Source organism: Centruroides sculpturatus, unplaced genomic scaffold (assembly GCF_000671375.1).
Source record: "Centruroides sculpturatus isolate CEXI.00-Female unplaced genomic scaffold, Cexi_2.0 scaffold34, whole genome shotgun sequence".
Lineage (NCBI taxonomy): Eukaryota > Metazoa > Arthropoda > Arachnida > Scorpiones > Buthidae > Centruroides > Centruroides sculpturatus.
Genome location: NW_019384328.1, coordinates 890882 through 906862, shown reverse-complemented (window position 1 = coordinate 906862; position 15981 = coordinate 890882). Strand labels below are relative to the sequence as shown.

The window sequence follows — 15981 nt, the reverse complement described above, 5'->3', positions numbered from 1 at the left end:
GGCAATGGTCAGGTAGGGATTTATTTGTTCTATTGAGTAAATTCTCTACTGTGTGTCAAGGAGAGTTGGTAGCTATTAATTGATCTGTTTGCACCATTTTATGTAGAGGTTCTTTTAATAAGACTATCTACATTGTTTCTCACAGTCAAGGTGCTTTGAAGTCACTTGACTCTTGTCAGATTATTTCAGCACTTGTTTGGGAATGCTGTTGTGTTTCAATAAACTAGCTATTCATAATACAGTTTTTCTGTTGTGAATGTCAAGACATGGTGGTATTTCTGACAACATAAGTGCTAGTTTAATGGCCAAACATAGAGTTTCATATCCATTTGTAGGATCTGAACCAATTATTAGTATTTCTTATAGTATATTTTATAGAGCTCCCTTTCTAAGCATTGGAAGTTAATGCCTGATTAAAGAAAGACTTTTTTGCCTAGTCTGCTCTTTGGTGTGAATAAGAATTTCTTGACTTTTGACAGGAATCATGTTTACATTTTGGTCAGCATTGTAAATAGTTTGTTTCTTTCATAAACATCTATACTAACATCTATACTAACTGAAACTTTCCTCCTTGGCCTCTTGCCACTTTTATGGATCTGCTGAGGAGACTCCTTTACATCTTATTTGTGAATGTGCAGATGTTTGCTCAGGTAGATTTGTTAATCTGGTATCTACTTTGAGCCCTTCTCAGTGGTACTAACTTTTAAAAATTATTGGAATGTTCCATAAATTAAATGTTATTCAAAAAACTCAGTATTATATAATTTTTAAAAAAATCAAAAAGTATTACAATTTGTGGCTGACTTTATTATGCTTATATCATTTCATTCCTTCATCATATTAAATAAAATTCTTGGTGAACATGTAAAATACTAATGCTGTTTAATTGTATTGCAGTGATTGTTATTTTTAAGCATGTTTTAAGGCATTTAAGAGTGGAAAAGGAGCATTCAGATGTAGTCATTGGAACTGTAATCAACAGTCTGATGAATTTTACCAACTTTGGCAACAAGGTGCATATTCCTATATTATTTCTAAGTTCAGCAACCACAATATGGAATATAATTTATAATTTATATAATAATAAATATAATTTATAATATATTTTCTTTGAAGCCTTGTGATTTGAGAATGCCTATGTTTCTATATAATTTTAAATGCAACTGTCTTTTCTGCTGTTTTGATGTCATCTTTGTAAAAGTTCTAAACCTTAATATTTTTAGACACATCTTTACTGATTATAAATCTTTCCATGTTTACTTGGTAGTTCATACATTCCTTCTGGAACTGGCTTTCCATTCTAATCTTAACATATTTAAACATTTCTTAAAAAACTCTTCAGGAGAAGAAAACACAAGCTTCACTGTCACTGTCAAAGGAATTACTGTCATGCTATTGCTAGTTCTAAATTCAATTTAATTGCTTTAAAAACTTTGTTCTGAAAAGTCACTGAGTTTCCCATTTGGATGTTTGAAGGTTTTCTTCAATTTTGGTGTTATATATTTAGTTTCTTTTAACTTTAATGTTGCATACTGTTTTATATTAAGTTTAAAGTCATACTGAACCAAAAAGTGGCAGGCTCAATAGAGACACCATCTCATGGCCATTTATTCATTATAAAAATAAAAAATACAAACAAAGGACATATAACACAAATCATTGTTACACATATAGGTAATGGCAGGAGAGAAATTTAACAAACATTATAGCCCAATAGCATATGGCAGTGGTTGGCTTTGATAATAAAATATCAGTTCATTCAGAAAACTGTTCAATTTTGCATCTGTTTTTTCTGTACAAATATACTACCACAGTATTTTGAACGAGTCCAGCATCAAGATGTACTTCAAATTTGAAGTGCATCTTGTTCTTTAGAATGTTATATTTTCAAATAATACCTAAAGAAGATCTTAGAAGAAGATCAAAAATGTTAGTTTTTTAGAGAAGTAACCTGATTCTGTGTTCAAGGTACTGTGGTGGTGTATTTGTATTCCTTGTTCAGTTTCAGTGATGTGATTTTGTTTCTCCTTTGTCTTCATTTGTAACTCTTTTGAAAAAGTAATAAAGTACACAAGAAACTTTTCTCTTTCAGAAAAAATATATAAAGAAACAAATGTTTTTGGCCTGATTTATAGGCTTACATCAGGTTCACTTACATTCTTAATAAAAAAACTCTTTTTTGGAATGTCTAGTAACAAATTTAAATTAATTTGTTGAAATATATGAACATTTTAAAAAAAATTTTCTTTACATTTGTGTATTAATATTTGTCTCTTAAATTAATAATAAAAAAAAATAAACTTTCATGAAAACTAGTTATTTTATTTTATTATTACTTTAAGAAACAAGTATTAAATTAATTAATCTATACTACTATATAAAGAGAGAACGTATTTTTCGTTTGTGACCACTAACCGTGAAAACTACTGAACCAATCGTTACCAAATTTTAACTGTAGCATCTTTATGACCCCTGGAATGTTTACCACTAATCAAACCTGCAGATTTTTTATTAATTAAATAAAAGATATCATCTAGGGTTAAGGCTTTTATGTCCAACAGATGGCGCTACGAGTATGACGCCCTAAGTTTGCTTTTCTGTGAGGATGAACTAAAGCAGATCATCATCTATCTATCTATATAAATAAAAATGTATTTCACACAACGCTGCATTCGAATACGCACGTGTTTTTATATAATATACATGTCGAAATTCCCCCCACTGGGGGGAGATGAACAGGATTAAGGCTTACCTTGAAGAACTTTGCTTCTATTATACTATTTTAGATGCGGGTTTTTGCATTTTTGATTGCGTTTTAATAGAGTACGTCAAGAGAATGTACACTAAGAAGAAATTTTTCGAAAAATTCCCCCCACACGGGGGAAGTGTTATACATTTATAATAGATACATTTTCAGCCACAACAACGCATGGCGGGGTCTGCTAGTATATAGATGTAAAGAAAAATTAAAAACAATTTTTTTAAATGTTTATATATTTTGAAAATTAATTTGAATTTGTTATTTGACATTCCAAAAAAGAATTTTTATTAAGAATGTAAGTGAACCTGATGTAGACCTATAAATCAGATCAAAAATGTTTGTTTCTCTAGATATATTTTCTGGAAAGAGAAAAGTTACTTGTGTACTTTATTTCAACGAGTTCCAATTTAAGTGTTTGTTTTGTCTTTTGAAAAAGGTTAGCAAATTGGCATAGTTTCTAAAAAGTGATTGCAAAATGCTTGCTCAAACAGTCTATTGAGTTTCAGCATAAGTCCATAGATTTCCCATTTCTTCATCTTTTAATTATCTTAAATGCAGCAAGTCATTTAAGAGAAACTTTAATGAAATTAACTCCTGAATTATATTTATTATATTTCTAAAGTTAAAAAATGGAGAAACACAATGTTTGAGATTTATATTATGGATGAAACTATATACTTGTACATACAAGACTATATTTTCTATCTCTCACACCCTCAAATGAGCACAATTTTTTATGTTTGATAGACCATCAATACAAAATCCCCAACACTGATTATTGACAATCTATACTGGACTAGTACATTCTTCATAAGAGAGATTCTGCAGTAATTCTGCTGTTTTGTAAAATCCCAAAAAGTCTTGATGAACTTCCAATAAAGGCAACACATAATCTGTTCTAATGTAGATAGGTCTCTTGTTTTATCCATCATAAAGCTAAAATATGAGAATACCTTAATTGGTTCAAGTAGTTTAAGCAAAACAGAATTTGAGTGAAATATTATGGTTAAAATTTCTTTTTTGATAATATATGATAAAAATCTGTACTCAGCACTACTCAGTTTGGTTAGTACAGCAAATCTGTAGATTTGCTGGACTAACCTAACTAAAGCAATTGATTAAAGTTTGATTTTTCTTTGGTTTTACTTTTCACCAATAATTTTTGTATTTTAAGGTAGAAGAGACTAGAAATAATTTTTTGTAGGGCTTCATGGTTCAATTTCATTTCCTTATTTTTGGATTCAGATGGTTCATTTAAAATGTTAATTTTATTGTTTCAATTACAAGCAAGTTTGATAATAGCTTCTTGGTGACAGGTTGGATTGATGCGTGGTAAATTTTTATAAAGCTTTGTTCTACCTATAGAACTCTGTTAATAAAAAATTTATCTTAATTTTACCTGAAAAAGTTATTAAGTTTTTACTTTTGGCTTCACATAGACATTACAGCAATAGAAACATTCAGGATAGTATGAATGTTTCTATTAGGTCTCAGGATAGGGTAGCCTGAGCTTTAACATACTTTATCCAGTTGTACCTTTCTTGACATTTTAAGTTTCTGGACTTCACAGCTGTACTTTCACAATACTGTCACTGTTAGTTTTTGTTTTGTTTCCTGGACTGGACTGTTACTAGGAAATGAAATTGATTCATTTCTACTGGTACCATGTTTATAATGCAAATTTGTAATTGTATTCTTTAAAACAAACGTCTCTGATTCTTAAGTAAATGTTTTTAGATGCCCCAAATAATAAATTTATCCATTTTTCAAAAACTAAATATGTATCAAAAGAATGCAACATGGCAAATAAGAAAACATTTTTCTATTATTCTTAGTGTTGTCAGGTTGTTAGAAAGTGTCATCTCATCTTATTTGAGGCTTTTTTTTTATAATTATAGTAATTAGCATTAGGCTCTTGATTTAAACATTGGAAATTTATTAAAATTTTGCTAAAAATGTTGGGGATGTTAATACCCAACATTTTTAGCAAAGCAGGAAGGAGCATATGTATGACATAAGCAAAGGACACTATTCTACAGCACTATCCATAGTGGTGCAAATGGATGGTTCTGTAGTTGAATGGGCTGAGGCTAAGATTGTTACATCAGTGCATTCACTGATTCTGGCATTGAGTTTGGAAAAGTTTGAAATTTCATCCAGCCTGACTGGCAAATGTTTAAATTACGAGGATGCCACAGGGTTATCATTGGTATGGAAATATATGATCAGGAATGGCTCATAAAATCTGATGCATAATACATGGTCAATGTAATTTTATATGTTATGTTATTATATTTGTATTTTTATTTTATTTTATTTTGTTCTACTCTATTTATTTTGATTCATTCAGTTTATGTAGTTAATGGATTAGTTATATTTTTATATATTTTGGTTTTTTAACCAAATGTTTGAACCATTTTAAATTCAAATTTGTTATTTTATATTGGTTTGATAATAGAATGATTGTAAACTTTCCAGAAAATTGATAACTGATGATGGTTTATTGATTAGGTTGAAAACGTTTGTTTAAAGCAGTAAAATGATTCTCATCAATAAGGTGTATGTGTTATATAATATTCAATGAGTCTGAGTGTATGTTGAAGTGATGATGTTAATACTCATTGTAATATTATTAAGGATATTTGAATACCCACACTTTGAGCTACTGGCCCTGGTATCATCCTCAGCTTTCCTCTTAGGGTTCACAATGAAACTTTTTTGGTTCAGGGGTGTTTGGTCTGCTGTCTCCTACCTGTACAACAGCAATAATAATAATCTCTGAATATTTGAGATTCAGTCCAGATTGAAACCCAGATTTCTCTAGAGCTGTAGATTGATAACTTTATTGCCTTGGTCATTTGACTGTCAATAAAATTTATGTAGTAATAGATAATTTTAAAATATTTTCTTAATTTTTATTATGCAATAACTATAACTATTGAGTTTTATTAATTTTAGTGAATATTTGTAGATAAAACTTTGTCGAATTCAAAGAATTATTGAAAGTAAAGTAGAAAAAAAAATGAAAGAAGTTTACATTCCTCAAAATGGAACAAAAATGGTTGTTTTTATTGATGATTTAAATATTCCTTCAAATGATAAATTTGGATCTCAACCTTCATTAGAACTTATACGAATGCTTATTACATATGGCTTTTGGCATGATTGTGAAAATTTTCAGAAAAAATGTATAGAGGTATATATTTTGATTATTATTATTATATATATTGTATAAAAATTTAATATTGAACAAAAATTTGACAAATTATTGAACATCTCATAAGTTTCTGTTTATTTTTAAATTAAATACTTTTCTTAGTATAGTTTCAAAATTTGTAAATTTTATCATATTAGCTTTAATAACTGAGATTATAATAATTCTTTTGAATAATTAAAATGAAGAAAATGATCTGCAACTTAGGATATAGAATGATTTGTAAAAACATTCTAAGATACTCATTGAAATAAATATTTCCAAATAAATGCACACAATCATTATAGACTTTTTGAGCTAAATTAAATTAATGAAAATTATACATTAGAAATATATAATTATTAGAATCTATTTTTAAAGTTAGATTAAAAAGAACATGTCATAATGGAATAATCATATGGGTAATAATTCTACCTACTCTACAGGCTAAAATAATCAATAAATTGGGTAAAATTTACTTTCTACTATATAGGTTAAGTAATTTTTGGCTCATGAATAAAAGAGAAATTGCTAGGAACAGAATAAATATGCTAATCTTTTATGCATGTATTGTTCAGTTTGATTGGGTTATATTTTATAGATTATATAATGAAATCTTATTCTCTTGTTTTATTTTTTAAGAATAAATTGTTATAACATTAGAAACAACTTTTTTCAATATGCTGCAGATTAGATTATCAATCTCTTAAAGGTCTTATTATTTCTATTTTATTTTAATTCCTGAAAATTAAAATGAAAAAAAATATATAGATATGAACAGAACCAGAAAAAAGTAGTTTATCAATATTATCTTTCATTTTTATTATTCTTGATTGAATAACAAAATTTCAAATTGATGAAAATGTACATAAGAGAAAATATTGTCATTTCATTTATAGCTAATATAAATTTAAAATATTTGCACCAGGTTATAATATCTAGTGTTTTGTAACTTTTCTAATAATTTAAATTGCATTATTTTAATTTATTACAGGATTTGGTAATTATTGCTGCTATGAATCCGTGTGTTGCAGGAAAAGCTATCATTTCAGCTCGACTTCAAAATCTTTTTCTTCTTATTAACACTACACATATACAAGTGAGTCAGTTCTTTAATGTTAAGATAATCAATTAAACAGTAATAAAAATTTTTCCTTTTAATTTTACTTAACATTTTATATTTATATTTTTAGAAAACAATAAAAAAGTAATATATTAAACATAAAATGTAAATTATTATTTAAAATAATTTATAAGTAATAAATATTTCATATAAATTCAAATTAATTAATAAATAAAAGATTAGTGCATATAATTAAGATAAAATTGAATTTTTGATATGAAGCGATTTCATAAAAGCTGTAATGCTGCCTTTTTATTTTTTCATTACAAATGATCTGACCTATAATAAATTTGGTCAATGTGGGTGAAAGATTGAGAACAAAGCCTGATCAAAATTCATATGAAAAATTACAAGAATGTAGACTAATAGTAGTCAATGTAGAATGTAGTAGTAGTAGCCTGGTCTCTACTGTTCACTAGTGGGCATTTTAGCTTTCATGGTGGGCAGTAGGGTTTTGTCTGATACTGAAGCACTTTCCTTTTTTTTTTAATTTAAATGACTTTTTAAAAACATTGAAATGGAAAATTTTTAAAGTATTGTTTAAAAAATTTTCATAGCATTATTTAAAAACATTTTCATTAGGTTTTCATAAAATTCTTTAGTGTTTATATTTAAATTTCTGAAAATATACTATTTGTATTGCCCGTGCATAAGTTTAGTTCATGTTATATAAGTGAAACTAAATGGCACTACCACCACCAACCATTAGACTGGCCTTAGTCAGTAATTTATCTCTGGTCAGTATTTAGTTAGATTTTTTGAGAGTAAGCATGTGCCTACATCTTCAAACAAAATATCTACTTATATAAGCCATTGATCTTACTGTTTGTATATCTGTCACGGAATGTCTAGAATGCACACTAGGGGGAATCCCTAGCAACGATTTTCAGCTATTATTTATATTAATAGTATAATATATAACACAGTGGTGTGCCCTGACATTTGATGATAGGGAAGCTGTGTTTCTGTAAGAAGCCAACTTCCAGGGGCAATCAGTCAATGATGGTCTACAGTCCATTCGTATTCGTTTGTTCGAAAAGCCAGTAAAAACCATAGACTTCTCTAAATGTATTTTTAATTAACAGATTATCTAACGTACTTAATAAATAAGCAAGTTCAAAATAATTACCTCTGTTATATTAGATTCAATAGATTCCCTATGCCCTCTAAATGCTAATTCTTGTTTTGATAACATCTACTAATTTGTGTATAATTTACCTATTAGCCATAACTTTGTTATAATTTTCAATATTTCTTTTTTATATTGTTTACTAATGTTAAATTCTACTCTTTTTTGATTTCCAAATTGCTTCAATTTTACGAAAGAATTGATGCGAGATTTAATATTTTCGTGTCTTTTGCCAGCTTTACTCAAATTATTTAAATCATCAAAGCCATTTTTATTCTACACACTAATTTTATTTGAAAATAATAGGCAAGGCTAACAAAACAATTTTTGCATTTCTATGTATCCACAAAGCCATTTTATGTCTTCATAAATTTTATCGTAAAAATGTCAAACAAATTTTTTTGTTGACGTAAGTAGTAGTGGTTTGACACATACTGATCACAAAATTAATTTCATGAGTAAATTTCAAATAAAAATTTGTTGAATGGAATTATTTCAGATCACAAAATTAATTTTTTGAATAAATTACNAATTCCCCCCACTGGGGGGAGATGAACAGGATTAAGGCTTACCTTGAAGAACTTTGCTTCTATTATACTATTTTAGATGCGGGTTTTTGCATTTTTGATTGCGTTTTAATAGAGTACGTCAAGAGAATGTACACTAAGAAGAAATTTTTCGAAAAATTCCCCCCACACGGGGGAAGTGTTATACATTTATAATAGATACATTTTCAGCCACAACAACGCATGGCGGGGTCTGCTAGTATATAGATGTAAAGAAAAATTAAAAACAATTTTTTTAATTGATTTAGTTAATTAAATAATTAACAAAGTACAGCAGGAAAACTGAATTTTTTCAATAAATTCATCTCTGATTGTGCTATTTTGTCATTTACTAATGTGTTCACTATTAGTCATAGGTTAGTGATTTGACTACAAAAGTGCAGACTGTCATTAAGAAAAATAATTTTTCTACCATTAACCTTTATTATTCTGTATTATCATAATTATTATAACATGTAACTCTACGAGTATTAATCCAATAACTTCTTCTTCCTTCCAAAAATAAAAAAATAAAAAACCTCATATACAAACTACAAAAATATCATTTTTATATACAGCACTTATTAACAAAGAAGAATGATTAATAATAACTAAATTGCTATTATTCTTTGTTTGTATACGCAATTAAAAAATAAAATAATGCATTATTTAACTTTTTTTTTCCTATTAAAATTAAAATATATCTTCTAATCATTGAGAATTTGATTTATTTAACTTGAAATAAGAATAAATATGTTTAAATAAATGTAAGTATTTTAAAAAAAACTCAATGAATATGCCATTTATAGTTTATTATTATTATTATTTTTTTAAAAAAACATTATTATTAATTTTATTAAAATTCTCATAAAATAAAAATAAATTTATCAATATTTAATAATTGCTTTGTAACAAAGTGAACAAATTTAAAATATATTGATCATCACTTCTTTTCCTTTACATCAAGCTAAGGGTCAAACTATGAGAAAATATACATCTGTCAATAAATTTTCTGCCAACCCTTCTGCACCATGATGAACACATATGCTTACTAAATCAATTATTATTTTTGGAAATTTAATGTTTAAATATAATTTTCTTTTATGTACACTTACACACAATTCATTAGTTAATTTATATTTTAATTATATAACTTTATTAATATAATTAATTAAATTTGATATTTTCTTAAATTACGTATAATAATTTAAAAAGAATATTTAAATATTTTTAAGGAATAAAATGCTAAGAAATTTTGTTACTAATTTAAATTTTGGTAATATAAATTTATCAAATATTTATCATTAAATTAACCTATTTATATTAAATATCAATAATTCAATATTTATCAACATTAATCAATGTAAAACTTTAAATATAAATTGTTTAGAAAATTTTAAAATTTAATAATATTCTTCATATAAATTTAGTAACTATTTTAAAATATACATAATTATTTAATCGTTAAATCACTAATGATTTTAATGATATATTTATTCATTAATGATTTAAGTATTAAGTTTTGTAAATAAATTCAGAAGTTATGTAGAATCAATATGACTTAATAATAATAATCATTATTATTATTATTATTATTACATGTATTATTATTGTTATTTAATTACTTTTCGCAGGATATTGTTGTTACAGTAGTTGCATTTGTTGTAAACTTGCCGTAAAGATGTGATTAAACACCATCAAAATATTTCGAAGGTTAAGTAAAAGTTAGTTGAATGTAATTTACTACCTGTCATATTCTAAATGTACTATTTATTTAGAAGTGATTGATTACAGGTGGTTGTTATAAGTTACATTTTAGTTACTTGGCTGTAATTTATTACAAAACGGGCTTCACGATGTATAGAGAACAACCAATAAGTAGATAAGCGATCGTTCAAGTACAACATAAGCATTTAAACAAAGTAAATTTTTTTTTATTAATCTAATTTTTAACTGGTTTTCTTTTATTGCTTTCACTTGAAAATTTAATTTAACTCTCGAACATTCTACAATTAATTTTATTACTTGAGTTCTAATTAAGATTTGATTAACAGAAGTTATCTCTAAGGTCTCTGGGCTATAAATAAATAAGAAAATCTTATATATATATATATATATATGTATGTGTGTGGAAGAATAAAAAATAGAATTTGACCTCTTTCAATATTGAGGTATATATTTAAATTGAATAAATTTAAACTGATAAGAGAAAAATAGAGGAAAAAATTATAATAAAATTTAGGAAAAGTGTATCAAAATGTGTTTTAAAAATACAACTAGAATTGTATTAAATGAATAAAAAGTAATAAAACATGCAAGAGGATAAAGATAATATATAAATGCAGGTGTATATAGTGTATATAAAAAGTAAAAAATAAAAACGTTATTTTAATCAGATTTTTTTTTATAAAGTTAAAAAGATTTTCATAAAATTGCTTAAATAAAAAAATATTTATATTAAAAATTCTCTTAAAAATGTACATTTTTTTAAATGGTTAAAAGATAAGGTACGTCATCAAAATTGAATTTTAGTTTCAAACCAATGATAGGACAGAAATTTACCTTTGCATATAATAAGGATAATATTGGAGTATTTATTGCATGATTCATTAAAGATATTATCGAAAAGAATAAAACGCTAATCAAAAAGACTTACGATTATCATTTCCGTATATTATTATAGCTTTTGAGAATAGAATGATGGCGATCAAGTTATCATTTGACCTTTCGTTCTCACGAACTCAATCGAGGTTGAGCATCTCCTATAATTGCACGTCCTTAATTGACAAATAGAGTTTATAAGAGATGCTCTGACCGTCTGCAATTACCGCAGAGTACGCCATACAAACTATCATTAAATCATCAAAGTCTTTATCAAGTGCAGCACACACTCTCGCGAGTTATTCGCCAGAATTTATTTGATTCATCTGTTCACATCTGATTATTTAACGAACTGGCATAGGAATTGTTGAAATGAAAATTAATAAAGGAAATTTAAATATATATATATATATTCCTTGTATAATAAGAATAACTTTAATATAAAGCGCTTTAATCTTAATATTTAAATACAATTAAAAATACTCAATTTTCTTATGATTATAACAAATTTTTTAAATATAATTAATGTTAGAATAATAAATTTGATAACGAATTTTTATGCATATTTTTATATATTTTTTTATGATTTAAAAAAATTACAATAACAATTTTTGATTAGAGGGGGAAAAAATTTAGTTTTTGTTCATAACTTGATAATTTTTAATGTTCATTTTTCAAGAGTAAATTAAAAGACATCTGCTCTAACAACTAAGCAGAAAAAAAAATTCTACACGCTTGTTATTTATGTCTTTATATATTTTTTTTCTATTTACTTTACTAATATTAAAAAAATTATAAAAAAGTTTTTAAATTACATACCCATGTTTTATGTAATTAAAATTGTTTTTTTAAATATATACTCCTTGTTATTAATGAAAATATATCGTAATTTAATAACTTATGTATACTTTTTTTAAAAAATGTATAAATTTTTTCTTNTTAACGTAAAGGGAAATATTATATTTGATTTTTAAAAAATATATTTCTAACTGACCTTTAATAGCCTTTTATTGGTTGATTGACTTATCAGAATCTACTTAATATCTGCTTATTGATCAAAAAAATTCCTACATAAGCTTCTATCATAATGGTTTTTTTTACTAAAAATATCACTTATGAATGTTTTCAGATAAAACCTGAAGTTTTTTACTTAAAAAGACCAAAAATAAGACATAAATTTATGTATTTATTAGCAAAAAAACACGACGACAAGTTTATTTTTTATTTATTTCAATTAAAATACTTAAATAAAATTAGTATATATTTTTCAGTAATTATTTTATTATAGTTTTATTAAAAAAATAGAATAATTTTATTCATTTACCCTTTATAAAATCAATGTATAATTCATATTACCGAACACGACCTCGTCAACACCAAAAGTAATGATAGGGAAGAATCAAATTACGAAACTGTTTATTATTATAATTAATTTTACTGAAGTAAAAGTATCTATCTTGTGTTATATTATTAAATTACAGATAATAGAGAGTTGATAGAATCCGGAAAAAATTTTTTATATATATATAAGACAAAAAAATAAGAGAAAAATATATATAGAAGAAAGAATCGAATAGTTCGATGATGATCTAAAAATCTATTGATAACTGACAATCCAAGTTAGGAAAGAAAAAAAGTAACAGAAAACACCTGAGACCTTTTCCTGTCGTGTTATATGCAACTTGTACAAGGAGTATAAAAGAATAACATTGAAACATCCAAGTTTGGCTCCAGGGGTGATACTTGGAGCTGAACTTATAACTAAAGGATAAAGCACACGAGATGAAAAAGTATTAATGGATTATCCAAGTTATAAACGTTCAATTTTCTTTATTTCTTCGATGCAATCATAGAAAATAAATAAATGTTTAATCCGAAAAAAGAATAGTTCTTAATAAGGTTATAAATTTTTGATTTATTTTTTTTTTAATAACAAAATAGTAATAATAATAATAATCATTATTATTATTATTATTATTACATGTATTATTATTGTTATTTAATTACTTTTCGCAGGATATTGTTGTTACAGTAGTTGCATTTGTTGTAAACTTGCCGTAAAGATGTGATTAAACACCATCAAAATATTTCGAAGGTTAAGTAAAAGTTAGTTGAATGTAATTTACTACCTGTCATATTCTAAATGTACTATTTATTTAGAAGTGATTGATTACAGGTGGTTGTTATAAGTTACATTTTAGTTACTTGGCTGTAATTTATTACAAAACGGGCTTCACGATGTATAGAGAACAACCAATAAGTAGATAAGCGATCGTTCAAGTACAACATAAGCATTTAAACAAAGTAAATTTTTTTTTATTAATCTAATTTTTAACTGGTTTTCTTTTATTGCTTTCACTTGAAAATTTAATTTAACTCTCGAACATTCTACAATTAATTTTATTACTTGAGTTCTAATTAAGATTTGATTAACAGAAGTTATCTCTAAGGTCTCTGGGCTATAAATAAATAAGAAAATCTTATATATATATATATATATATGTATGTGTGTGGAAGAATAAAAAATAGAATTTGACCTCTTTCAATATTGAGGTATATATTTAAATTGAATAAATTTAAACTGATAAGAGAAAAATAGAGGAAAAAATTATAATAAAATTTAGGAAAAGTGTATCAAAATGTGTTTTAAAAATACAACTAGAATTGTATTAAATGAATAAAAAGTAATAAAACATGCAAGAGGATAAAGATAATATATAAATGCAGGTGTATATAGTGTATATAAAAAGTAAAAAATAAAAACGTTATTTTAATCAGATTTTTTTTTATAAAGTTAAAAAGATTTTCATAAAATTGCTTAAATAAAAAAATATTTATATTAAAAATTCTCTTAAAAATGTACATTTTTTTAAATGGTTAAAAGATAAGGTACGTCATCAAAATTGAATTTTAGTTTCAAACCAATGATAGGACAGAAATTTACCTTTGCATATAATAAGGATAATATTGGAGTATTTATTGCATGATTCATTAAAGATATTATCGAAAAGAATAAAACGCTAATCAAAAAGACTTACGATTATCATTTCCGTATATTATTATAGCTTTTGAGAATAGAATGATGGCGATCAAGTTATCATTTGACCTTTCGTTCTCACGAACTCAATCGAGGTTGAGCATCTCCTATAATTGCACGTCCTTAATTGACAAATAGAGNATATATATTTAAATAAATAAAAGTTATATGAATAAGTTGTATAGATGGCTTCATAGTTATATCTTGAAAAAAATAGTTAAATAACTGATATTTTTATATATTGATCATAAATAAAACACTAAGAAATCCATTTTTAATATATTAAATCTATAAAATTCCTTCTCTTATCTAAAAATTTTATGAGTTTCGTGAGTAGAAGAGAAGAGAAAGAATCAAATGAAATTTTATATTTTAGAAGAAATTTACAAGTTTAGATATTTATTTTTCTGTTTTATAATTTATATAATATAATTTAATATATTTTAGTTGATTTTTATATAAAATACTGTTAAAGAATTTACGAAAATATCAATAATATTAAGCATTTAATCTGTTGAAATTTTATAAAGAGTGAAAGAGATGGTAAAACTCGACATTGTAACACTTCAAGTCTTTATTATTGAAAGAATGTTGTCAGGTTAGTAGATGGACTACAAAACTACTTCCTTTACAAGTCACCGTGATTTTTTTCTTTCCTCTTTTCATCTTATTTTTTCTGTAGCAACAAAACGAAAGAAAACAGCACAATAGCACAACTTTCGATAAGTTGGCACACGAATCGAAACGATACGCTAGGGAAGGGCACTCACCTTAAGTGTTGTGACAGAAAGTCCCGAATGGTGTGAAGCAAAAGAGTGGTAAAACAGTTCAATTTTACGCTCCACCAATTTTGGTAGCAATGTAGAGATTTGGTAGGACAGATACAAAACACAATTTTATTGAAAGTAGTAATAAATATGTAACTTTAATACACTTTTAAAAAGACACATGTACTACACTCTTCATTCTTTAAAAAAACATCAAAATTTAAGATATATTTTTTTAAAAATTAAAAAAAAAATGTATATATATAACCTATATATTTTTTTCATTTAAAAGTTTGCTAAACACATTATGTTTTAATATAATAACTGATTTTATTTTTTTTTTTATTTTTTTTGACTAACGTTGCTTAATCATTCTTTTCTGTACCGACTTTTAAATGCTTTTCAGTAGCAATTTCTTTATAGATATGGTTGAATACCTGCAAAGCTTGTCACTTTAATTATATTTCCCACGTTTTGACTGCAATATAGAAAAAGTAAAAGAGGAGAAAGAAGCTGGAGAGTCAAGAATCACAGCCTAATTACTCCGCCTTACAGTGTTGTGTTGAAAGACACCAGTAATTTTATTGATTACATTTTGCTTCCTTCGTGACATCCTCACTCTTGGTACCAACTTGGCTGTCGCCTTTTAACTTGTTTTGTCTATTTCTCGATGTCAGTTATTTTCCTTTAATTTCTTTTAATCTTCTTAGAGAATATTCTTTGTGTTTTTTAATGCAAATTCCATCTTTTTTTTTCAATATCAGAAAACATCTTATTGTCTAAATTTTATAGCCAACTAACTAAAATTTAATTTAAATGTTTGCG

The 15981-nt window shown here is 25.7% G+C and overlaps 1 protein-coding gene across 1 annotated transcript in view; it reads left to right on the top strand.

The window, feature by feature from the left end:
• The window catches only part of LOC111628777 (dynein heavy chain 2, axonemal-like), a 31321-nt gene that overhangs the window by 10563 nt on the left and 4777 nt on the right, over window positions 1-15981 (top strand). Inside the window, exons 4-6 of the mRNA XM_023372623.1 lie at window positions 5733-5957; window positions 6949-7053; window positions 15177-15179. Of these exons, the coding sequence (XP_023228391.1) occupies window positions 5733-5957; window positions 6949-7053; window positions 15177-15179 (333 nt within the window). The remainder of the gene's footprint in view (window positions 1-5732; window positions 5958-6948; window positions 7054-15176; window positions 15180-15981) is intronic.